The sequence below is a fragment of the Letharia lupina genome (genome assembly GCF_014066315.1).
Source record: "Letharia lupina isolate WasteWater1 chromosome Unknown contig_6, whole genome shotgun sequence".
Taxonomy (NCBI): Eukaryota; Fungi; Ascomycota; class Lecanoromycetes; order Lecanorales; family Parmeliaceae; genus Letharia; species Letharia lupina.
This window is the reverse complement of record NW_023502975.1, coordinates 452,327-475,754: the sequence shown is the minus strand read 5'-3', so window position 1 is coordinate 475,754 and position 23,428 is coordinate 452,327. Positions and strand designations below refer to the sequence as shown.

General features: G+C 45.8%; 9 protein-coding genes across 9 annotated transcripts; 5 read left to right on the top strand and 4 right to left on the bottom strand.

Moving 5' to 3' along the window:
• Positions 1-239: 239 nt before the first annotated feature.
• Positions 240-998, top strand: HO133_009027 (uncharacterized protein; the record flags this gene model as incomplete). The annotated part of the gene is made up of 2 exons (XM_037299888.1): positions 240-543; positions 697-998. 2 exons carry the CDS (start codon positions 240-242, stop codon positions 996-998), a joined length of 606 nt encoding a protein of 201 aa, XP_037154714.1.
• Positions 999-1,354: 356 nt separating this feature from the next.
• HO133_009026 (uncharacterized protein) lies at positions 1,355-2,829 on the top strand (the record flags this gene model as incomplete). The annotated part of the gene is made up of 3 exons (XM_037299887.1): positions 1,355-1,681; positions 1,813-2,116; positions 2,579-2,829. The coding sequence occupies 3 exons, from the start codon at positions 1,355-1,357 to the stop codon at positions 2,827-2,829; spliced, it is 882 nt and encodes a 293-aa protein (XP_037154713.1).
• A 726-nt stretch (positions 2,830-3,555) lies between these two features.
• Positions 3,556-4,412, bottom strand: HO133_009025 (uncharacterized protein; the record flags this gene model as incomplete). Its single annotated transcript, XM_037299886.1, has 2 exons — positions 3,556-4,114; positions 4,180-4,412. 2 exons carry the CDS (start codon positions 4,410-4,412, stop codon positions 3,556-3,558), a joined length of 792 nt encoding a protein of 263 aa, XP_037154712.1.
• Positions 4,413-4,466: 54 nt separating this feature from the next.
• Positions 4,467-5,012, bottom strand: HO133_009024 (uncharacterized protein; the record flags this gene model as incomplete). Its single annotated transcript, XM_037299885.1, has 1 exon — positions 4,467-5,012. One exon carries the CDS (start codon positions 5,010-5,012, stop codon positions 4,467-4,469), a length of 546 nt encoding a protein of 181 aa, XP_037154711.1.
• A 1,103-nt stretch (positions 5,013-6,115) lies between these two features.
• Positions 6,116-6,466, bottom strand: HO133_009023 (uncharacterized protein; the record flags this gene model as incomplete). The annotated part of the gene is made up of 2 exons (XM_037299884.1): positions 6,116-6,356; positions 6,423-6,466. 2 exons carry the CDS (start codon positions 6,464-6,466, stop codon positions 6,116-6,118), a joined length of 285 nt encoding a protein of 94 aa, XP_037154710.1.
• A 7-nt stretch (positions 6,467-6,473) lies between these two features.
• On the bottom strand, positions 6,474-6,905 carry HO133_009022 (uncharacterized protein; the record flags this gene model as incomplete). Its single annotated transcript, XM_037299883.1, has 2 exons — positions 6,474-6,805; positions 6,890-6,905. The coding sequence occupies 2 exons, from the start codon at positions 6,903-6,905 to the stop codon at positions 6,474-6,476; spliced, it is 348 nt and encodes a 115-aa protein (XP_037154709.1).
• Positions 6,906-12,253: 5,348 nt separating this feature from the next.
• HO133_009021 (uncharacterized protein) lies at positions 12,254-13,573 on the top strand (the record flags this gene model as incomplete). Its single annotated transcript, XM_037299882.1, has 3 exons — positions 12,254-12,421; positions 12,546-13,004; positions 13,292-13,573. The coding sequence occupies 3 exons, from the start codon at positions 12,254-12,256 to the stop codon at positions 13,571-13,573; spliced, it is 909 nt and encodes a 302-aa protein (XP_037154708.1).
• Positions 13,574-13,980: 407 nt separating this feature from the next.
• Positions 13,981-15,332, top strand: HO133_009020 (uncharacterized protein; the record flags this gene model as incomplete). The annotated part of the gene is made up of 4 exons (XM_037299881.1): positions 13,981-14,044; positions 14,502-14,507; positions 14,572-14,684; positions 14,769-15,332. 4 exons carry the CDS (start codon positions 13,981-13,983, stop codon positions 15,330-15,332), a joined length of 747 nt encoding a protein of 248 aa, XP_037154707.1.
• Positions 15,333-16,108: 776 nt separating this feature from the next.
• Positions 16,109-22,902, top strand: HO133_009019 (uncharacterized protein; the record flags this gene model as incomplete). The annotated part of the gene is made up of 7 exons (XM_037299880.1): positions 16,109-17,216; positions 17,271-17,480; positions 17,528-17,553; positions 17,627-17,834; positions 17,889-18,121; positions 18,173-18,887; positions 18,950-22,902. The coding sequence occupies 7 exons, from the start codon at positions 16,109-16,111 to the stop codon at positions 22,900-22,902; spliced, it is 6,453 nt and encodes a 2,150-aa protein (XP_037154706.1).
• Between the last annotated feature and the right edge of the window lie 526 nt (positions 22,903-23,428).

Sequence of the window (23,428 nt, the reverse complement as noted above, 5' to 3'; positions counted from 1 at the left end):
TGATTATACTTGCGCGGTTGCAGAAAACAAGCGTGCTTGCGTACATTTTTTGTGCGCATATGAACCTGGGAATTTCGTAGGAATGACAACTTTCGAGATTACATTTCACACGGAGAATTGGAAGCCGATATCTTTTACAGGGCGGGTCCAGTCTGCCCTTACCGAAAAAGCTACATTATGTCGGAGAGACTTTGATACTTCAATCACTACGCTTGCAGGGCTGGTTGTCCTTCACAACAATGACGAAATATTATCGTATTCTCCTCTCACTCCTCCTCATCTCATCGTACCTCATCGACGGCGCCCCAACCATGGCTCCCATATCTTTACCAGCAGATGACGCTCTCTCCACCTACTACTGCATTGATTCCCCGGCTTGGTCCGAGCCCTCCTTCCTCCCGAAAAATTGCGCAACTGCGATGTCACAGTTCTTTGTTCAGGAAATGCTTGTGCACGGGGACGTTGTTTTCGAGTTCCATGCTGTCGGCGCCCAACCCCGATCACGCTATCCCTCACAACATACGCCACAGAAGTTTACGTATGGTGAGGCCACACGTACATAATTTCGCCAAAAACGTGTCCAAGAAACCACAATGTGCATTTTTTGCAACGAGTTGCACGAGATAGCTGACTTGAAACGCCCTTTGATAGGCACATGCACCATGGCAATCGTCATGCTTGCCTCTTTTTACCCAGAACAACTCCCTGGGGTTCCTCCAGCAACAATGTTTGGTCTGACGGATGTTGCTTCCTACAGTGATGCGTGGAATGCAGTAAAGCGAGTGAAGAACAATTGCATATCAGAATATCTTGCAACCAATGAGACGATTCACGAGAGTGGAGGAGGGATGAATTTTAGAAGTCTGACAGGGTGGAGTGCAACTGGTACGCTGCACCTCCTAAGGACATTGGGCGAGTCGGTTGCCGACGTTAAGTATGTTCTACAGGAAGCAAAGGCGCTATTGGTGTCTTCCTATGGGACACAAATTCGGAAATAAACCAGATGATGCGAGCGGTCAATTTGCCAGCTGACAGTCTTTTATCGAGCTACGGGCCGCTACATTTGACAAATTCGACACAGCTAGAGACCGCAGGGCCACTGGAAAAATGCTGCTGAACATTACATAAGAGGACATCGATGCACATGCAATAGAAGGAATCCAGCAAACGTCAAGCTATGCCGAGCCATTCCTTATCTTGATCTCAAATGACGCTCCAATAGCAATCAACTTCCATTTTGGACGTTGCATGAGATTCTCCCAATTCGCTGCTTGGCATTGCGCCACTTCTCTTATCAGCTTTGCTTCAATCTGCCTTCACCCCCTTAGTAGCAAGGAGTTGACCTACTTCATTCATGGCTGCGCCTAATAATAAGTCAGATTTCCATGTCTTGGTCGTCGGAGCAGGTCCTGTAGGACTGCTAATAGCGCACAGACTCAAGATGCTAGGTATCAAATGCACAGTGTTCGAACGAGAACATTACCTTAACGAGCGCCCGCGCGACTGGGGCTTTGGCATATATTGGGCGCAGAGCTCGCTCATAGAGTGCCTTCCGACATCGCTCCTCAGCAGATTGAACACTGCGCAGGGCGACCCCTCGCGGACTCCGACGCCGAAAAATTACATGCGGCTCATGAACGGGGAAACGGCTGAAGAGCTCTCACGTGCGCCCACGCCAAACGTGTATTAGTTGAGAAAATCGAGGTTCAGAGCTCTACTAATTGAAGGCATAGATGTTCAGGTCTAATACCCTCTCTTCGAGATCGAATGTCATATTGCAGTCGCAATTTACTTACAAAATGTCTACTATAGTATGGCAACAGACTCAGCACCTTGTCCAAAAATACTCACAAAGGAGAACCAAGAGTCACAGCAACCTTCAAAGACGGCTCCAAAGCTGTAGGCAATCTAGTAGTCGGTGCAGATGTCTCGAAGTCCATAGTCAGAGATTATCTACTCGGCCCGGAAGCCGCTGCCATGCAACCGCTTCCCATTATGGGTATGCGTGCCACGTTCACATTCCCAGCTGGCATTGCAAAGAAGATGGTCACTGAGCCCCAGGATCAGTTTGCCGCGATTACTTATCATCCTGCGGGATGTTGTGCCTTCTTCTCCAGTACGTCTCTATCTTATCTATCGATCAACAGAGTTTAGATACAAATACTCACGAGACCTAAGTCTACGGTGTACGAGATCACGAGCGGCCGGAAACGTGGATATGGTTCCCGACGCTTTCGTTCCGCCACGAGGGGGGTTACGATGGCTTGATAACCCCTGCGGAAATTCGAAGTGTGTGGGATTAATGTGCGGGGGAGCTCGCGGATCCGTTTCGTTCGGCTCTGCTTTCGTTGCCCCAGGATACTGTCATATGGTGCGAGAGGCTTTCCCAGTGGCCGACTGTGGCCTGGGATAACAGACAGTGAACTGTGACTTTGGCGGCGGATGCTGCCCTTCCGATGACTTTTCGTAAGCGGACTACGCTCCAACGCGTTCCATACCTTGGCTTCCCGCTTCCCACTTTCCGATCACTCGTTGAGTCGTTACTGCTGGGACCAGCTCTGACCAATTACCTCCGCAGACCGTGGCCAAGGTCCCAACAACGCCGTGCACAACGCCGGCAGTCTTTGTCGAGCCCTTGATGAGCATATCAATCACGGAAAGCCGCTTTCAGACGTTATGGCAGCTTGTCAGACTGAGGTTGTGGAGAGAGGTAGAGAAGCTGTCATTTCTTCGGGGAGGAACTCGATGATGATACTTGACTGGGAGCAGTTGAAGCACTCTCCCATCTTTACACAAGGCGTTGTTGGCCGTGCCAATGGTGGACAATGAAGGATGATGTTCCGGTTGAGTCGGGCTGGAAAGCTTCATGCATGTCCGGTTCTGCATTTGGCAACACGCGCTTATCTGCTGTAGGGATGGCGGATGGGGGGTTACCCGTAGGTGGCAAGGATTAGAACTTCTGCGACTGTGTGGATTTGGCTGCTTCTGATTGGTCGCAAGGCAGTGTTGCGAGACCGAATTGCGACATTGGCCACGAGGCCATGAGCTACGTCACCCGCTTGGTGCATGTGCTCTAGTCGACGTGTGAGTTTGGTTAGGAGTCGTCTAGACCATTACGACATATGAACAATCCCGTGAGATGTTGAGAAAAGAAATCTGGGGGCAACTTTGCCATCTTTGTCAGGTTTACCCATCGCATCAATCGGTATTGCCGTGGGGAAACCCGCGCATGCTCCCTTGGTAGCGCCGATTTCCGCACGATAATACACTTGGCGTTGATCTGGCCGTGTTGATCCGAGTATGCATCAATGGATCGGTAAGTCTGGGGGTCTGGATGATTGCTAAATGGAATTCGTTGACTCGTGAGTTGAGCAAACTTACACATCGACGAGAGCAGGGGTTCATTATCAACCGCTCTTTAGAACAAGATGTCGTGAAACTCGTCTCTTGCATGCTCAGGAAGCATTTCGCTCCTGGAAACTCTACTCTTTATTTTGTTCCTTCGCCACCTCCTCAGCGCTTCACGTCCATCCATCCATCCATCCACCCTTCCATTCAATCACTCTTCCTCCCGAACTTCCCACCGCTCCTCAACCCCCACCACGTCATCCCAGTCACTAACACCATACTACTCGCCGCGCAGATCCAAACAGTTGCCTTATACCCCTCAAAGAACACCCCTCCCCCATACACCACCCCCGCTCCGACCCCTTCAAGATGCGCACTCACACTCGCCGCCACCGCCGCCGTGACAGCCAACCCGGTCAAGTTCCCCAGCTGCGCAAACACATTGAACACCCCGCCCGCCAAGCCGTTGTTGCTCGGATACGCACTCGCGATGAGCAGATTCGACACCGTGAATAAGGTGTCCGGGTTGATGGCCGACAGCAGCATGGCGAAGAAGGCGTCGGTCCAGTATGGCGAGTCGGGGCTTATGGGCGCCATGAAGATGGATGAGGTGAGACTGATGGCCGAGGTTACGGAGACGAGGAGCCGCACGTGCACTTTGGATTCGGGGATGCCGGTTATGATGTCGGTGACGGCGGCGACGACGACCATGGGGAGGAAGCGGAGGGATGTTTGGAGCGCGCTGAGGGATTGGACGCGTTGGAAGCTGGGGGGGTTTAGGTCGTTAGATTGAAGGGATGGAAAGGGGGGGTAATGGGGAAAGGGGCCTACAATAAGGTTGAGAAGTACTGGAACGCGTTGAAGACGGCCCATGTGAAGAATACTGCCACGCAGGCCGTGGTGAAGGCCGTGTTCTTCCACAGGCTGTTCGGAATGATGGCCGGTTTCCCCAAGCGCTCCTGGCGATGCATCCAGTACGCGAACGCCGGCACCAGAAGCAGCGATAGCGTCAACAGTGCGATGTTCTGCGCCTCTCCCAGTCGTGAGTAGCTGGCCGTGATCATGGCAAGGACATAGGACAGCAGTCCGAACGCCACGCTTAGCGTCATGGCTCCGATCTAGTTAATTTCGCCACCTAGCCGCTTCCACGACACGTCCTTTTGCTCATCCGGCGGTAGATCCCAGAACGCGGCGAGGAATGAGAAGAAAATGATGATGGCGCTCATATAATACCCCCAGCGCCAACCGACCGTGTCGGCAAAGACACCGCCAAATATCAAACCCAAAGCGTAACCAAGAGGCTGGCCCACACCCTGACACGCGAAAGAAGTATTCCTCCTCGTACCCTGATCAAACGCTTTCGTGGTGATACCCACCGCAGCGGGCAGGCACATGCTGATGGAAACGCCCAACAGTGTCCGAAAAACAATGAGCCGGATCCCCGTCCTGCACAACCCGCACGCGAGCGTGGAAACGATATACAACCCCGTTCCCGTCAGCCACATCTTCTTCCCGCCCACCACTTCCGCCATGGAGCCGAAGACTAGCAACGTGCAGCCGGCCGCGAGCGCGTAGATGGATGCGGGCCACAGCAGCAGTCTCTCGGAGAGGGATATGTCGGCGGCTATGGTGGGCAGGGCGACGGTCAGGATGCCGGAACCCATGGTGTTGAGGAAGGATACGCCTGTTAGCAGGACGATTTTTGGGACGCTTTGCTGCGTGGGATTTCTGTGGGGGTTGTTTGGGAGGCAATGTCGCTTTCTGCGAGGCGCGTGTCGCTGTGCTGGGATGAGGGTTGGAGAGCAGAGAAGGGGTTGAAGGTGTCGAGTTCGGTTTCGGTGATGGTGTTTGACATGGTCGAGGTGGGCGAATGCAAGAGAAGTCGGATTGTAGGTGTTGTTCTTTTGGCTTTGAAGAAAGCGTGACTACATGACTACTGAGGTACTTTCTACCCACTACGACGGAATCTAAAGTAGGAGACTTATACAAATTTCGGCAACGGAGAATGAAAGCAAAATGTAACGACAGTCAGTGGTACTTAACACCTGTGCTTACTTGTATGTTCTAGGGTAGGTTGGTAATGCCCGGGGCTAAGGTAGGTCAGATCAGCCCATCTCGCGCCTCCGAGCGAAGTGTTTTCTTCTTCCATTTCGCTGTCATGCGAGTGCTGAAGAGGAGCAGGGGAGATAGAGGTGAATCTGATGATAAACCGAGGTCCTACATTTGACGTGGTACACCTCCTGATAATATTGAGGGATCCTCGTACTGTTGAAACTCTCCCACCCTCACTCCTCTTCTCAGCTATGCCGTTCCCAATTCCATCTTCACGCTGCCGGTTCGGTACTCCGTCTTGTGATGGCCTTGATACTTTGGACGACTAAATGTTTGTCAAATTTCGTTGAAATTTTACCCCTTCTTCTTCCCTCGAGACCTTTTTGAGGTCCTCTCCTCTTGCAATCTCCTTCTCCCTGGGAGAGTTATGACAAAGAAGAGTTAGCAGTCTGACTCACCTTCGCGGCTCAGGCGCAGTGGTATGATCTCCAGGTCTTCTATTCCTCACCAAGAAAAGCAGAGTCACAATATTATAAGCTGAGCTTTCAGCTATAGAGGCAATTTCGACTTGCATGGTATTCGTCAAACCTTGGAGAGAATTCTTCTGGGATTGTTGAAGTGGTTGTTCTTATGCTTATGAAGCAATGTTATTTTTGAATAAATGGAGAATTGAGGAAAATGCCAGAATGATCCCCTACCTGGAGCCCAAATCTCCTCAAACCTCCAACTGCTTTCCACTTGCAACACTCAACATCGGGCTCCCGAACCCATACCTCAAAGCCACCGTCGCTCCTAATTCCCCCCCCTCCTTTCTCATATGCGTCGCTGGCCATTCCTTGGCCCGATCACGATAATACTCCTCGTGCAAGTCCCCTTCCGCCTTACAATTATATGTCGCATACACGACCCTCCTATCCTCCGGGCTCTTATTCGCCCCACTCCGGTGAGCCAGGTAACTGCCAAAGACGAGCAGCTCGCCCGCTTGCAACTCACACAACGATCAAACCGCATCCGCGACCCACGCAGGGTCGATGCAATTGTCCTTTCTGTCCATGGAGACGTCCATCTTGTGGCTATCTCTGACGATTTCGAGGCCCCATCTCGCATGGTTGCGGCATCGACGGCGAGGAGAATGGTAAGGTGTTTGATTTTTCGGATGTGCGTGTAGGCCGTTGAGTCGATGTGGGGCGCGAAGCCGCCGCTGCCGGAGAGCTCGTGGAGTTGATCTTCTCTTTGAAGAGGAGCATGGGTTCAGCGGCGACGCATTTGAGGACGCTGAGGATGCGCGGACCTCGGAGTAGGGTGTTGAAGCCGGCGTGGTGGGAGGCGAGGTTCTCGGTGCGGCAGAGGACGCGGGCGCTGGTGGAGTTGACCTCCTGTGGTTGATGTGCGCGGGTAAGTGTATCTTAGCGCGTGTTTCAGAGGGGGGGAAAAGGGAGGCGGTGAAGACAGAGACGATTGAGGATCGGTAGTAGGGGAGGTTGTTTACTTCGTAGGGCATCCATGGGGCTTCTGGTGTTCGGGGCAAGTCATGAACTTCTTGCGCCCATTGTTGGAGATTTTTGCTCTCTGATGGGGTCAGCAAGTTGCGGAGGAATAGGTAGCCATTGTCGTTGAAAGAATTGAATTCATCCTGGCATGGGTCAACTGATGTAGACATTTTAGTGGATGCGGATAAAAAGACGGAATGGTGGGGTTAATGTGAGCGGATGGAAATATGTGGGCACCGTACGTAAGATGGTACCTAACGACATCACAATGAGATTGTTATATCTCAACGGATGTCGTTGGATTGTGATCTAGAAGAAAGAGCGAGAAAGAGAGCGCAAGAGAAATGGCGGAGTACCCTGCTTTCCAGCATTAGTTGTCACATTCATGAAAAACACGCGTCAATGCACGCATAGGGGCCCACATAGAGTGTAGATAGTGGTTAGGCCGTCTCACGCCGGAGATGATAAGCCTAAATAGGTATATTTCTCATACCCTAGCGTAAGAAAACTCTTATATCTATAATATAGATCTGAAGTAAGATAATAGCTAGCTATATATAGATATAAGTAAATAGAATAAAAAGTATATAATAGCTCTAAAAGAGATGAAATCGAATAAAGAGCTATTAATAGATATAAAATAGATAAATATATAGCTCGTACTAAATATCTATCCCTAACCCCTTATCGAGATATTAATAGAGGTATTAATAGGTATTAATAGAGCTATAATATTATATAACTTATTAATTCTCAGTCTTACTATAGCGATTAGTTATTATATTTATAAAAAATACGCGTTAATATACGTATAGGGGTTTATATAGAGTGTAGATAGTGGTTGAGTCGTTTTACGTCGAGGATAATAAGTTTAAATAAATCTAAATAGAGATTTAAATAGATATATTTCTCGTATTTTAGCGTAAGAAAACTCTTAAATTATTAAAACGACGTTCTTATCGAGGATATTTATAACGAGACTCGCTATTACTAGCGCTAATAAGATAAAAGATATTAGTATTATCGAGATATAATAAGTATTCTAATTAAATACGTTATAATATATAGACGATAGAAATTTAATTTCTATCTTTCTAGTAGCTAAATCTTCTTATCGCTAAGATCGATCTCTCGCGTAAATATAGCGATCTTATGACGGAAGGAATAATCTAAAAAATAATCTTTCTTATTAATCGATTTTAATGCTTGACGAAGAGTAGCGATAACTAGATTTCTAGTAAATTAATCGTTTATTTTAAATAGTAACGATATAAATAACGTCGGCTACTTCTAAAATAAGTATCTTAATATTTTTATTATATATACTTCGTTATTAATAGCGGTTACGGTAAGTATAATACCTTATTAAAATAAGTTTATTTTTAAAGTTGAAAGAGTTAACTCGAGATAGTTATTATATAGTTTTATCGACCGACGAGTAAGAAATTAATTATTAAATTCTTTATTCTATCGATTACGCATTAAATAGATAAACTCGCTTATTTTAAGAAAGATCGTAAATATTAAATAAAAGATAATATATATAATAGCTTTCTTCTTAGTAGATTAATTAAATAATGAGAAGACTTTAAGAAGTCTATTCTTAATAAGTAAGTGTCTTTCTCTTATATCGGCCTCGCCTCATAGCCGGCGAATATCGACTATTATTTATTTTAGCTGCGGACTATAAAAAACCTTAAGATTTTTATACTCTAGATTTATTTATATAAATCGAACATCGATAAAATATATCTTAATCATCTTTATCTTAAGTCGTTTAATATTAAGCGCCGCGATCTAACTAGTAAGTAAATTTATGATAATTAAAAAGAGAGAATAGTAGTTATATAACGTATAGTAAGTATTATTAAACTTAATTAATATTAAGTAAATCTTTCGAGTCTTACTCGCTAAATTCTATTAGAGAAGATAAGCGATATCTTTAAATAGAGAGGTCTAACTATATTATAATTTTAATAAATTATATTTAAGCGAGACGAAGAGATAATTAGCTATTTTATTAAACTATAAATATCTATTAGCAATTTTTTAATATCGAAAGCGTAAGAGATTATTAATTAACTAATTAGTCTTAATAAATATCTATATAGAAGTTAAATAAATATTATATATAATTATAAGTATAGCTATTTCCCGTAGTAGTATTATAGCTAGCTTATAAATAGAAGACTTTCGAAGACTATAGATATAAGTATTATTATCGCAGTAGAGGATTAAGCGAGATCTCTAGAGTTAATTTAGCTACCTTTACACTATATAGCCTATAACCTTTATTTCTTTAAATTAAATATTCTTACGAAGATCTCGAATAGATATCTATAGATTAAAGATATTTTAAATAATTGGCGATAGACCTAGATACTTTAATATATAGTTATTTATATCGAGTTTCCTCGATATATTAATTTAAATATATTATATTCAACGATCGATGATAACGCGAAGTAGTTTTAAACTATCTTAATTTTTTAGAAAGAATTATTACTATAGTAAGTTCGCTCTTATATTAAACGTTATTTATATAATAATTATAAATTTATAAATAATATTAAAAAGGCGCTTTAAGAAGACTCTCTCTAGAATTATAATCTTAATAATAAATAATAGAAAATCTATCGTTGACTCGAGTTTTCGATATAAGATTATTATTCTTTTTAGTAAATTATTTATTATATTTCTCGCTTAATTAAGCTTATTTAAAGAAAGTCTAATCTATATTAAGTTACTATCGAATTCGATTTTTAGAAAATTCGTAATTATATCGAGAATATCTTTTATATAATTTATTATAAGGTCTAAATTAATATATATCTTATCGAATATCTAGCTATAGACTATATCGTTAATCTTTAAGATTAGAATAACGAAAAAATTATCGAGATAGTAGAATATAATAACTTAATATAGAATCGTAACTATAATTTAATTGATCGCTTTAGCGAATAGATTAAATAGAAATAATAATATACATAAATCGAATAATAGAAAGCGTTCTATTTAATAGAAACTGTTATATTAGAAGCTTAATAGTTACCGATTCGAAACTACTATCGATATATATCGAAATATATCTTTTAAATCTTATTTAATAAGTATAGCCTCGCGATTTTACTAGAGTAATACGGCTACTATATTATTAAATATAATATATTTTAAAATATCTTAATTCTATAATATATCGTCGTTAATTAATTAACTATAGAAATATGAGAGGTTATAAATTCTTCTTTAATCGCTATTATATTTCGAAACTAAATTCAATAGCGTGTAAACAAATTAAGGCTTCGCGTCGATATCTACTCTATTTAATCGATTATATTATAGCTGTTTTTAAAGATTCGCTATTAGAATATTTAATATAGCAAAAGCTAAAAAATAATTTGCGTTACGATAGACTATAAGAGAGCCTCAATATCCGATTTTTACGCCCTTTCGAATTATTGCTAGTAACGCTTTAATATAGATTAAGTTCGAATAATTTCTTAGCTATATCTCCTATTCATTTAATAATAATAGGTCTTACTACGATAGATCTAGCTCGAACTAATTATATAGAATATAGGGGAATTCTTCTACTATCGATAATAACGATATTAATATTAAGACGAAATAAGAGAAGTTCTATAGTTATATCTACGACTTAATAACTCAATTTCTTAATAGCGCGAGATTTACGTTATTAGACGACTATAAGATATAGACTCTTAAGTATATAAAGACGAAGTAACTCTATTAATATATAGAGTAGATATAATTAAACTTACATTAATCGCGGGTATAATAATTCGCATTAAAGATATTATAGATAAAATTATTTTTTAAAGAGAAGAATTTAGTAAAAGGTCTATCGTTATATCTAATAGTCTCGAAGAGCTTACTTTTCTAAATTAATTAATTAAGATAGTTTTAATTATTCGTAATCTATATAATAAGATTATCTTAATTATTAATAATACGCGCGAATATAAAGAAATAGTGATATTAAAGAATAAACTCGAATAAGTAATAGATTAATATATCTAATAGATGAATATAATAGTTTAATAGAGTTTACTATAATTAAAGTATTATCAACGACTAAGTATAATAATAAACGGTTTATTTATATATCTCGAAATAGCGAAGTAACTAATTAAGATTAATAAACCTCTAAATATTCTTATTCTTATTTTTAAATTTAATATCTATATCTTAAATAATATAATTATAGGCTAGCCTAATAATATACTTTAAATTAAAGGTCTTAAAGAAGATTTACTTAAAGTACTTAATGTTAATTATATAATAGCGTTCGTGAAGTTTAAGAAAGAGCTTATTATCTTATTTATATAAAAACGATATCTTTATATAACCTTTATTCTTCGAGTCTGAGAAGGATAAAATTAAGTTATATCGATAATAACGATAATAATAAGATTAAAATCGAGACTTATAAATATAATATATACTTTAATTAAGTTCCTTTATTATATTCTCGAGTTTCTAAACCCTACTATATATTAATTATAATATTTCTTTAACGATCTCTAGAGTAATAATACGAGATAAGATGAATAATATTTAAATTCGATAAATCGCTTTAATGGCTTAACTAATAGACTTAATAACATTCTTAGAGATTTTCTTAGAGGTAGTAAACTTAATCTTCTTTAATTAAGAGCGAGGCTTAAAGATCTTATTAAACGAGGATCGTGTTTTAGCGGCTATTGTATGCGTGGGTAGGTAAGGATAAGATAGGTATGCGGTAGAAATGGTGTGTGACAAGGTATGTGTTACTATTAGTGTCGAGTAGTGGCTATGGACTACGGTAGGAAGATGCTAATTGGGAAGATGCTAATTGATGGTAGGAATAAAAAGTGTGTAATGGCTCTAAAAGAGATGAAATTAAATGAAAAGCCATTAACAGATGCAAAACAGGTGGATATATAGCTTATACTAGACACCTATCCCCAACCCCTTACCGGGGTACCAACAGGGGTACCAACAGGTACCAACAGGGCTATGATGTCATGTGACCCACTAACCCCCCAGTCCCACTGTGGCGAACAGTCGTGAGACTCCGAGGAACAACTTTCCCAATGAATTAACATAGGCATATGCAACACTCAACCTCTAAACCTCGTACTTACTGCCTTTCACGCCGTTCTTGGAAAGCGCACCCGAGATGCCGTACCATCTAGAGGTATTGAATTCACTGTCGGTAGCGGCCGTGGCTTTTCTACCGGACACAGCGTGGCAGCAGTCACCTTCCTAGATAAGTAATTTAAGATCATCTGCTCAGGCCTTCCTGCATTCATATTATAGCTTCTTCCACGTACCTAGATTTCAAAGCCGCAAATACCATGGCATCCACCACCTCCAATGCCCACACGGCGGGTGAGAAGAGCCGACATATCATACGTTTCCTTGAGGAACGCGGTCAAGATGACTACATCGGGGAGGATATCAGCCAGCTGGAGCATTGCCTACAAGCCGCCCATCAGGCAAAAGGAGCCGGCAGTCAGGATGAAGTAAAGCTTGTTTCCTTGACAATTTTTCCTAGAGCACCACTGTCTTGGCCATGACTCCTGAAGCATGTCTCGTAGCTCGTTTTGCATCCTGATGAACAAATGCTAATCTCAAATTCTCGAATAGGTCAGCATCGCCGCCTTGCTTCACGACATAGGGCAGTTCCTCCCAGCGGACTTAGAGTCTGACCAGATCAAAGAGCTCAAGTCGCAAAACGATTCTGTCTCAGTTGGCCGAGTGGGGCACGAGACTATTGGAGAGCACTACTTGCGCTCGTTAGGGTTTGGAGAGACAGTTTGTCGTCTCGTGGGATCTCATGTCGCCGTCAAGCGTTATCTCACTGCTATCGATCCGGCCTACTATACCGGTCTGTCTGCAGCATCGAAGAAGAGTTTGCAGTTTCAAGGGGGCCCGTTGAAAGGCAAGGAGCTTGAAATGTTCATGACGGACCCGTTGAGCGAGGATATGATCAGGTTAAGGAAGTGGGATGATGGCGCAAAGATTGTCGGGATTGTGGACAAGACGCCGAGGGCTGGGGGATATCAGGCATTGATTGAAAAACACCTGAGAGGGAACACAGAGAGGGTTTAAAAAGAATATTGACTTCCTCACTCTCCTAGTCGACCCTGAATGTACGTATGTACATGATGAAAGATGATTGGATGCATAGAACCAAGGTATTGTACAACAGTATCAACGGCGGTTGCCTCAGTCCCTCCCTCAGAGCGTGCTAAGCTCGCTCTTCGCTAGCTAATCCCCTTCGGGTTAGCGCCTTCTGCCACCCGAAGACTGCGAAGTCAACGGAGTAACCCAAAAGGGCGAAGCGGAGGACCGCTAACCCGAAGAGGCTTAACGATTTTGGCACGTCTGAGGGACTGAGTCAAAGACCGAAAGATTTTCCCGCAGTCTCAGAGGGCGCGAAATTTGCTCCCGAGGTAATCCTCGAGGGTAGCCCCAACAGCCTTGATAATGCAATAGAAGAGTATCCCGAAGCCATCAGCGAGGGAGCGCGTCGAGAGTCCATGAGCAACGTCATGCGCATCTCAAGTATATTGACAGTCGTGGTATCTGGTGTCGCGCTGTTCAGTGATGGATACAATGCTCAGATTAGTAAGTGTTCGGACGATAAGAGGAAGCCAGTGATGTGGCTATAGGTTGAGTACGGCTAAGCCTGACACCCATTTGCCTAGTTGGATATATGGAGCCTCTGTTCTCGGATCTGTATGTGAATTCATGCACGCTGTGACCTTGGATCGAAGCTGCTAAGTGGTGGTGGTGGTATCAGGTATGCTCATAGTATCTCTTCGACCATCAAAACTCGCTTGTCGAATTCGTACCTCATCGGCGAGATTTTTGGCATTCTCACCTTTGGGTTCATAATCGATAAGCTTGGACGTCGAACGGGCATCGTCTTCGCCACATGCTTCCTCATCCTCGGCATTATACTGGCGACTGCTGCCCACGGTGAATCCCAAATTGGGTGTGTGAATTCGAACAGTGCCTCCAGCTACAAGCTCATTCTACCTATCCACGGTGCCACTAACAGTCATTGTTGAGTAGCATGTTCTGGATGATGATCGTCGGCCGCGGCGTCGCCGGCTTTGGTGCTGGTGGCGAATATCCAGGTATGTCCCCTAAAGATAGCGCCAGATTGAGATCCTTCGCACCTACTCAAGGAGTCTAGTCTGCGGGACCAGCTCTGCCGAAGCCTCAGACTAATGTGCGTATGTTCGGAAAAGACAAGGGATACTCGTTGCAATGTCAACTGATTTCGCCATTTGACACGGTATGTGCGCTCCGACCTGTGAGTATTGCCGCTTGATCCTGGTATTCATGATGCGCCTTTACAAATTCAGGGTTTCGTTGTCGCTGGTGTCTTAGCTTTGATTATCTTGGCCTGCTATCATCAAAGGCTCTCTGAAGGTGTCTGGAGAGTGGCATTCGGACTTGGCATAGCCCTTCCGCTCACCGTATTCTCCTTTCGGATACGAATTATCAACTCAACGCAGTACCGCAAGCATGCCATCAAGCAGCATATGCCTTATTTGCTTGCTCTTAAGAGATACTGAAAACCTATGTTAGGGATTTGTGAGTCACCAAAGCCAAGCTTTCAAGTAAGCAGTCGTCGTCGGTTGACAACACTATCTATTAGCTCTCGCTTGGTCCTGCTATGACTTTGTGACGTATCCGTTTGGCATCTTTTCTTCCTCAATCATCTCTCGATTCAATACGGACAATACCTTGACCGAAAATATAGGCTACGGAGTAAGCTCTCTCTCTTGGCCCCGTTGCCTCCTTCCTCTTTCGCAGTGGGAAACCCTTCAAAAACGCTAAGCACCCTTTCCTCAGCCCGTGGTGAACTGCTTCTACCTCCCTGGCCGCATAGTCGGCGGCCTACTTAGGGACTGCATAGGCCGCAAACAGACAATGACCCTCGGCTTCTTCTGCTGGGGCATCCTCGGCGGCGCGCTCGGGCCCATCCAGACTGTCTTCCCCCTCTTCGTCGTCCTCTACGGCACCTTCAACTCCTTCGGAGAAATGGCCCCTGGCGTAGCCACTTTCCTCACAGCTTCGGAATCTTCCCCGACGCCTCTGCGCGGCCATTTCATGGGCTTCGCTGCTGCGGTGGGGAAAGCGGATGCGGCGATTGGAACGCAGGTGTTTACGCCCATTCAAGATAGCTTGGGCAGTGGACAGAAGGGGCAGCAGAGGGTTTTCTTGATCGGGTGTGCGTTCGCTATCGTGGGGGGCATGATTGCGTGGGTGGTCATTCCTGATGTTGGAAGGGATTTAGAAGGGGAGGATGTGAGGTTCAGGTGGTATTTGGAAGAGAATGGCTTTGCCACGAGTGGGGTGGGTGGGGAGTATCTGACTGAGCAGGTGAAGGATATGACGTTCAAGCTGGACGAATGATTGGGTATCGAGGACTTCTAGAAGAGCTCATTCGATCGGATTGCTAATGGCTCGTCAGTCAGTCGCTATGATGTCTCAGTCTTACCATCCAGTGTTGAGCTATGCAAGTAGAGTCCAGGGCTTGACCAAGAACGAGGGTTCATTCATCGCACAAACTCAAGCCCTGACACTCAGCATACGGCTTCAAGCTCTGTTCTCTATGAGACATAATTTTGCCACAGCCATGACTATCTTCTGGATGACTTGCATTTTCGTCGTAATAATGGCTGTCAGCCCACACTTTGATACTTGATGAGGGTAGGTTGTAGCATCGTCTTGGCATCGACCTCGTCGCGGTGACGCGTTGAGTGATGTCACAGCTCATCTCAGTTGTTGGTGAGGTGAAACTTTGCAGTTTGGGCAAACACCCAAAACCACCACCACCCACCATAATCCTTTGTCCAACAAAGCCAGACCGCATCACCGGCGCAGAACGGCCATAAGAGCGATCATTGTTACATTGTCTACGGGGCAGCACGTGAAAAGTGGTCTCTGTGGTTGGTGGCTTTGTTGAAGGTGAGACTCAAATTGAAACCTCACTTCCATTCCGCGTCATTCTATTAGCGCGCTTTGTTGACCTCAATACTCCAGCGGCATCAAACATCAAAAACCGCAACTTCCACCAGATTCAAGCTGATCATCATTCCACAACCGCTCTTCTCTGGCCAAATATGGAAACCCCAATACTCTCACCTTGAATCTTGTCACTCCACTGTCGAGACTCTCATCCTCAAACCATGGCGAAGAGCTCAACTTTGCTCGCCTTGCTCGAGGCGGAAAATGAGCCCACGCCAAAGTTCTACAACGAAGCCGTCGGCGACACCATGAAAAACCCTAAACAGATCAGCTACCTGGCAGAAGACAGCGTTCGAGACGGTGTCTCCATACTGCTTACAACCCACAGCCACCGCTTGGCCCACTTTTTCTCCTGCCTACGCTCCTTTGTGCGACCAATGGCCAAATCTCTGACTGCAAGCAATATTGCGGCGGAGACGGTCATCTTGCTAGTTTGCATGCTCCCTAACCTTTACCAGCTCCTGGAGCCTACAGAGGCCCTAAAACTTCTGGTTCCTGCTCTTGATATTTGCTTTGGTTCAATCCAGCGTCCGGAACTACGAGAACTGGCCTCAGTGCTTGCCGAAGCTGGCTCGTTGTTGGAACACTTATCCTCTGATCGCCTCGGCAGTGAGATTCTACGACAATGGGCTTGCACACCAGGCCCGCTCACCCTCGACGCTCAGACCCTTGAGACATGGACCCAAAGATTCATCAATATGGTCTGTTCTTGTAGGAAAGACCATGACGTTGCGCAGGCAATTCAGCAATTGAGCAGCTTGAAAGATCTCAAAACCTCCCTTCAGAGCATAAAAACCCATACAAAGCATTCTAAAGACGGCTCCAACGGCTCATCACTGGTGGCTCGACACAAGCTTTTGCCGCTTGGCAAAATGACCCAACTTAGCAAGGAAGACAAGAAAACTCGTCTCGCCACGCGCCAAAACTTTAACAGCTCTCTCCCGCCTACTCCTGACCACGTCAAGGATTCCTTGAAAGCTTTCGATCTACAAATCCCAGGCTCGATAGACTCGCTCATAGACGTCATCAAGCGCCTTGAGGGCGACAAGACCACTGCAGTTTTGCTCTCGATTGCAACAAATTTTCCGTGCAATCTTTGCATTCTCGGGCTTGAATCTTTACGGGAAGCTCCGGATACAGGGAAAGATGAGCAAAGCATCGGAGCTGTGCCTAACCTGCAGATCGAGATACCAGATAGGACAGTCAGACATTGGAAGGTACTCCTGTCAAGACAAGCGCTTCGAAGTCTGTTGCATTTGGGTAGCCACGGTTAGCTTCCTTCCCCCAGAGCTTGTGCCATACTTTGGCTGATGGTTGATTTAGGTCTCGCCCGTCTAGCGACGGAGAAGCTGGAAGCAATGGAATCTGGCAACTGGGAGCCTCCAGGTAGACTGGGTGCCGCATCAAAATCGCAATCAACAAGCCTCAAGGTGCCCCTTGGTAGCACTCGTTTTGGGCAGGATCACTGGATCCTGTGGCAGATTGACATCGAATTCGATGAAGATATGGAGGCATTGCAGCAGACGATAAAAGGTCAGCTATTGTCCCATGAGATTTAATGAAGTGCTAAATGTTTGCAGTGTGGGAAGTGTGCAAAGGATCTGACGTTCGTTGAGTCCGGTCGCATCGTCGATCCACAAGTGCCTACCAGTACTCAAACTTGTACTGACGCTTCTCAGGTCTCGAAAATCATTGATCGAGTCATATTTGTCCAACGAAGCTATTCGGATGAGACTGTCAGTCGCTGCCACCTACACTCTTCTGACCATGACGGGAAGCAAATTCCGGCGCCACTTGACGACTCTACTCTACCATGCGGAAATCCAGCTAAACAAATAGTCGACCAGGACATCAGGATTGTAGATCAAGATACCATTGATATGACTAGTAGGTCGACCTGTCCTCGCGATCGCGTGCACACAGCCACTGACTCATTGTCAGACAAATTCTACGCTCTGACGGAGCCTGTCAAGCGCTCCATCCTTTCCAGTGATCCATCCGCCGAGTTCCCTTTCGAGATATCTAAGGAGGAAGCCCGAGTGATTAGCCACGTCCAGACAGCAAGCCTCATCCTAGGCCGCAGCGGAACGGGAAAGACGACGTGCCTAGTGTACAAATTAGTCAGGAAGTATTTGGCTAGCAGGGCAATACTAGGTGAAAATCCGGTTCGACAGGTTAGCTACAGAATTTTCGGCATGGTGGGTTGACCGACTGACTGGGAGTAGGTGCTCCTCACACGATCTAGCTTTCTAGCAGAAATACTAAGATCCCACGCACGAATCCTAATGAAGAGCCTGTCCTCCAAGTCTTTCACCCTAGAGTCGTCTCAGCAGGACGCACATCCTGTCTCGATGATAGGCGAAGAGGGTTCTGAAAAGGATAGCGTACTAACTCTGAGAGACGAATCATTTCCTCTGGTCTACACATGGGATCATTTTCTACGAGTTCTCGAAAATACGACGAGGATATGGCATCGTCAGGATTTTCCCGAGTTGACAGGCCAAATCGTCGAATTCTACACCTTCAAAGTGGAATACTGGCCTCGATTCTCGCAAACCCTCACAAAGGAAGTTTCAGTCAGTCTCGTTTTTGCCGAAATCATGGGTGTAATCAAGGGTTCGGCTTCGTCGGCGGAAACTCTTGCACCTCTCCGGCGTAAAGAATACTTGACGCGAAGCTGCCGCATGGCGCCCACCTTTGCAATGGAAGCCGAGCGATCTCATGTATATGACCTTTTCGAATCGTATGAAGCTCTGAAGGTCCGTAAGGGAGACATGGACTATGTTGACCGTGTTGTGAGACTACTAAGGGCAGTGCGTCAAGATCCTTCACTGACGAAACAACTGCGATCTACATTCGAAGAAGTCTACATTGATGAGATCCAAGATCAGCGATGTCTAGATATCGAACTTCTCTTGAGCATTGTCAAAGACCCACGCGGTTTCCATTTTGCGGCGACACCGCGCAGGCCATATCTCAAGACTCCACAATTAGATTCTCAGACATCAAAGGAATGTTTTTCCAGCACTTTGCTGCAGTCAGCACATCTACAAGACAAAGCGATCTTGCGCGCCCTGAGCTATTCACGCTCTCCAAGAACTACCGTTCCCACCAGGGAATCCTGTCACTCGCTTCATTCGTGATGAGGATGATATGGCAAGGCTTTCCGGAAACAGTCGATAAATTGGAGCCAGAGATCGGGAACCTTAGCGGACCGAAACCTGTACTATTCATCGGTGTCGACTTCAGTATCCTCAGTTCGAGTCGTGTTGGTCACACAACACTTTCGGCAGGGACTGCCGACTTTGGCGCTGAGCAAGCCATCCTCGTCCGCGACACGAAAATGAAGACAGCTCTTCAAAACCACATTGGCGACGTGGCCCTAATCTTCACAATTCTTGAGAGCAAGGGAATGGAATTTAACGATGTGATAACTTGGAACCTTCTCACAGACTGCCCAGATCAGGCAGGACTGAGGAGCCTGGAGACCTTGAAGAATGAGCCAGCAAAATTCGACCCGAAAAAGCATGCGGGCATGTGTCCAGAACTAAAAAACCTGTACGTCGCAGTCACGAGAGCTCGTAATCAGCTTTTCATGGTTGAGGGTTCCGAAACAACAGCGGCATCGGTTTTGAAGCTGCTCGCCCATGCTTCCTCGAAACCGCTTGTTGAAGTGACACGACCCGGGCAAGAAGACTTCGCGATGAGACTTGATTCACTGCGGCCAGATTCATCGGTCGATCCTGTGGGATGGCGCCGAAGGGGCGATGAGTGTATGCGTAAGCAAATGTACAAACGCGCACTCATGTGCTTCCGCAAGGCAGGAAATGAACATGGAGAGGCAGTTGCACAAGGCTACATATCGGAAAAAGACGCAACATCTTACGATCCCGACACTGATCCCGAAGAGTTCACTCGCCATCTTGGAGTTGCAGTTGAGCATTTCCTGAAGGCAGGTTTCATTGAAGAAGCAGCCAGAGTTCTCATAAGATTGAAAAAGCTTGAAGATGCGGCAAAATTGTGGGCCCAGCACGATGACCACGGGAAGGCTGCGCGTCTTTATGCCAAAGCTACTCTCTACATGAAGGCTTTTGACAGTCATCACAGCGCTCGGGAGTACAGTGAAGCTGCTGCAATGCTACGAAAAGAGAGAAAGTACGATCTATTGGTTTCCTACCTGGACGATAACCACGGAAACATTCCCGCCAACACATTCCGAGGCCACAGCCTCCTGTGCAAGCTCTTACTCAAGCAGAACAGAATTTCACCTGAATACCGCAAACATGCGATCAACGTTCTCGGATCTTTGGCTGAGCAAGAAGCATGCTTCATTGAGTACCGAATGGACGAACAGCTTGCGAACCTATATATTAGTCAACAGAGGCACAGAGATCTCTTCCATCACTATTCAAGAAAGGGAAAGCTGGAGCGAGCGCTCAACCTTGCAATAACAGAGAATCTGTTGCAATCCACCGCCGATGGTCTGGAACCCGGGGTGCTAAGGTTGATAGATTATCTCTGGGCCGGTCACCTGGAGAAATATTCCCAGCAGCACTCTGCAGCGTCTCTGAAGTTGCCGTCAGGATTTCTCACGCCCAATGTCGTACTCAGAGCCGAGCAATGGGAGACCAGTAATCTCGTCTATAACGTGGAAGCCTCCATCGCTCATCAGCATGTTGCCAGTATAGAGAGTACAGTACCAAAACAAGTCTTGTGTCTTCGAAAGATTCTCGACGCTACAGCCATCACCCGGATAGCCAATCTGGATGACTTGCCCTTCGAAATGATGCAAGAGGCTATCAAGTTCGCCAGGGATCTGACTCTCGACAATAATAGCGACGCGCTGAAAACAGTGCTGCTTCTTACCGGCCTATGGAAGCCAAGAAATGGCCAAGAAGGTTCCATCACTTTACCGTGGTCGCCCCTCCGAGAGACTTTGACCCTTGTCAGCAATGATGACCCCACCAAAGTCGCGAAGCAATGGGTTCTCGACCGCCTGGTGTCAGCAATCTTAGCGTTAGACGTGAAGGCGAGACATTTGTGGAAGAAGAAGTGGCCAAAAGGCTGTGTGCAGTTCATGACAGTAGGATTCTGCCCTAAAAATCGAAAAGGGGAAAAATGCGACTGGCCACATCGCACTGTCAGTGCAGGCGATTGTTCTGGAATGCTTGATGACTTGTTACGGGTGAATACTATCTTCTGTGACTCGGCAGTACTCTACTATCGTCGATCCATGAATGGGATATTCCGAGAAAAGTACATGGGTATCAAACGCCATTGGCTAGAACGACTTCTTCGGGAGCTTACCCATCTCTCCTCTGTGGAACAAAACACTTCAGCCATCATGAGGACGCAGGCGGAGCTCTTTTGTGATAAGAGATTCATTGCTGTATCTTCTTTTCTCGAAGAGTTGCTCTACTTCCGCCTTGGGAATGAGTGGAAGCAGAGGAGCGATTTTACCTCTTTGCTCGAACAGATGCAACTTGCCAAAGCTTTTGGTTCAAGTGTGCAAAACCGTCTTTTCCGAGCTTTGTCACACAGACTGCTCATTGACCAGAGAGATCTTCTACAACGTCACTTAGTTCTTTGTAACTCACTCAAAGAGAACATCGGCCGCTGGAACGCTTCAATGTTTCAAAACAACCTCATGACCTTCCTTGGCAATCTTGACAACATTGAGGTTCCTGCATTATCAACCCTCCATTCATTGACTTCCATATTCGAGTACTTGGCGACTTACCTGATACTGAAGACGTGCGTCACAGCATGTGCGATTCCCAACTCGTGGATTGACCTGCACGTTGCATCGATCGGCAAGACCTTCCATACGCTCGAGCCGCTGCAAGAGGACGACAAGCACAGATACCAGCAATGCCTTATCCAATCAACAAAGAGCTTCTGTCATATCCTCAACCGGCTGAATCAAGCTGCCCCGTCAAAGGATTTCCTATTGTGCAGCGGTAACACCCACCCATCATTGCTATTACGGCAACGCAATGCGGAATTAGTCGCCATTGCAGTAGCCAATTTGGCAGCCACGTCTCGCGAACGGCCGAATGGTTTCAATGATGTATGGGCCGAAGCTAAAAAGGTTCGCTCCTCAGAGACTAATTTTTGGTCTCGGCAAGTGCTGACGCTTGCGAACCAGGTCTTTGAATTTGACTTCATTAAAGCTTTTCACCTGAGAAGCCGCAACCCTGATGACCTCACCCAAAAGCTCGTACCTTCATTCGCAAAATACAACGGGAAAGACGCTCTTGTGGTGGTAACCAAGGATCGAAAGAAAGTTTCCGTCTTCACCAATCTTGAGCACCAGCTCGGCGTAAGGACCGTCCCATTCGACCAAGTGTGTCCGCGAACACCGCCTCCTGCAGCTACCCACGGTTCCGCCAACACTCCTCCTTCCGCGTGCACGGATAATCCACAGGAGGAGTATACATCAGCAGAGATGGAAGCAATTATCAAGACTCAACGCTTGTGGAGGTCTTGCTCCCGCAAAATCAAGAACCGCCGCTCTTACATGCAACTTCCCGAGGCCCGTGCTATCGCACACTTCATCTTCCTGGGCGCTGGACTACCGGGCACGCTCGCCTTCATAGATGGAGTTGCCTTCCGACATGTACTGATCTCACGGGGTATGGCAATGTCATTGAAACTGGCGGTAGCGCATGACACGCTGTCTAAATTACAGCAAGACGCAATGACATGCATCGAGAAAATGGAAATAAGTACTGGGTCGTTCGAATCTGTGGATGACATTTTACATCGGAACAGTCGCGTCGAGATCTTGTTGAGAAAAGCTGACGAGAAGACGTCTGATGAGTGCATAGCGGGAGTGGTGAAGCTGGGCGCACTATCTGTGTTGGAGGAGGAAATGAAGGGTATTGAAGAAATTGTCGCGGAAGCTGAGCAAGATATGTTGGAGACGAGGGAGATGGTAGACAAGGTGTCCTGAGATTGTACTAGGAGTCGCGACGGTCCGACCGACGCTGTGAAAGATGAAGTGTGACTGTACTTCAGCATGAGCCATGTTTGATAGTGTATGAACGAGGCCGCAGCGACGATGTCTTTCGCTTTAAGATTTGAAAAGTGCATTCGCTACACGGTATACAGCCCTTTCAATGCGCTTTCCTAAGGTGAATTGAGCGGTGTGAGACTATGGGCTTTTTGAATAGTGAACGGGAATGGGATACTACCAACAAACAAGAGGTGCAGGGAAAAATCTATCAGTGAGCTTTCTGAGTTCCTTTCGGTCAATCATCCGGGCACCAGCCAACTTTACACGTACGAATGTTCACCCAATTGCCGATCGCGCAGCTTCTCAAAAGTCATCTCTTATCTTCACCGTTAGCTTGTTTCGTAACGGATTCCATGTTGATGCGCCCATGCGCAACCTCTTCCGAACCGCAACGCAGACATAGCCGCGTTTCATGCCTTCAAATCCGCAGATCCCTAGATAAGAGGACGGACGCAGCCGTTGT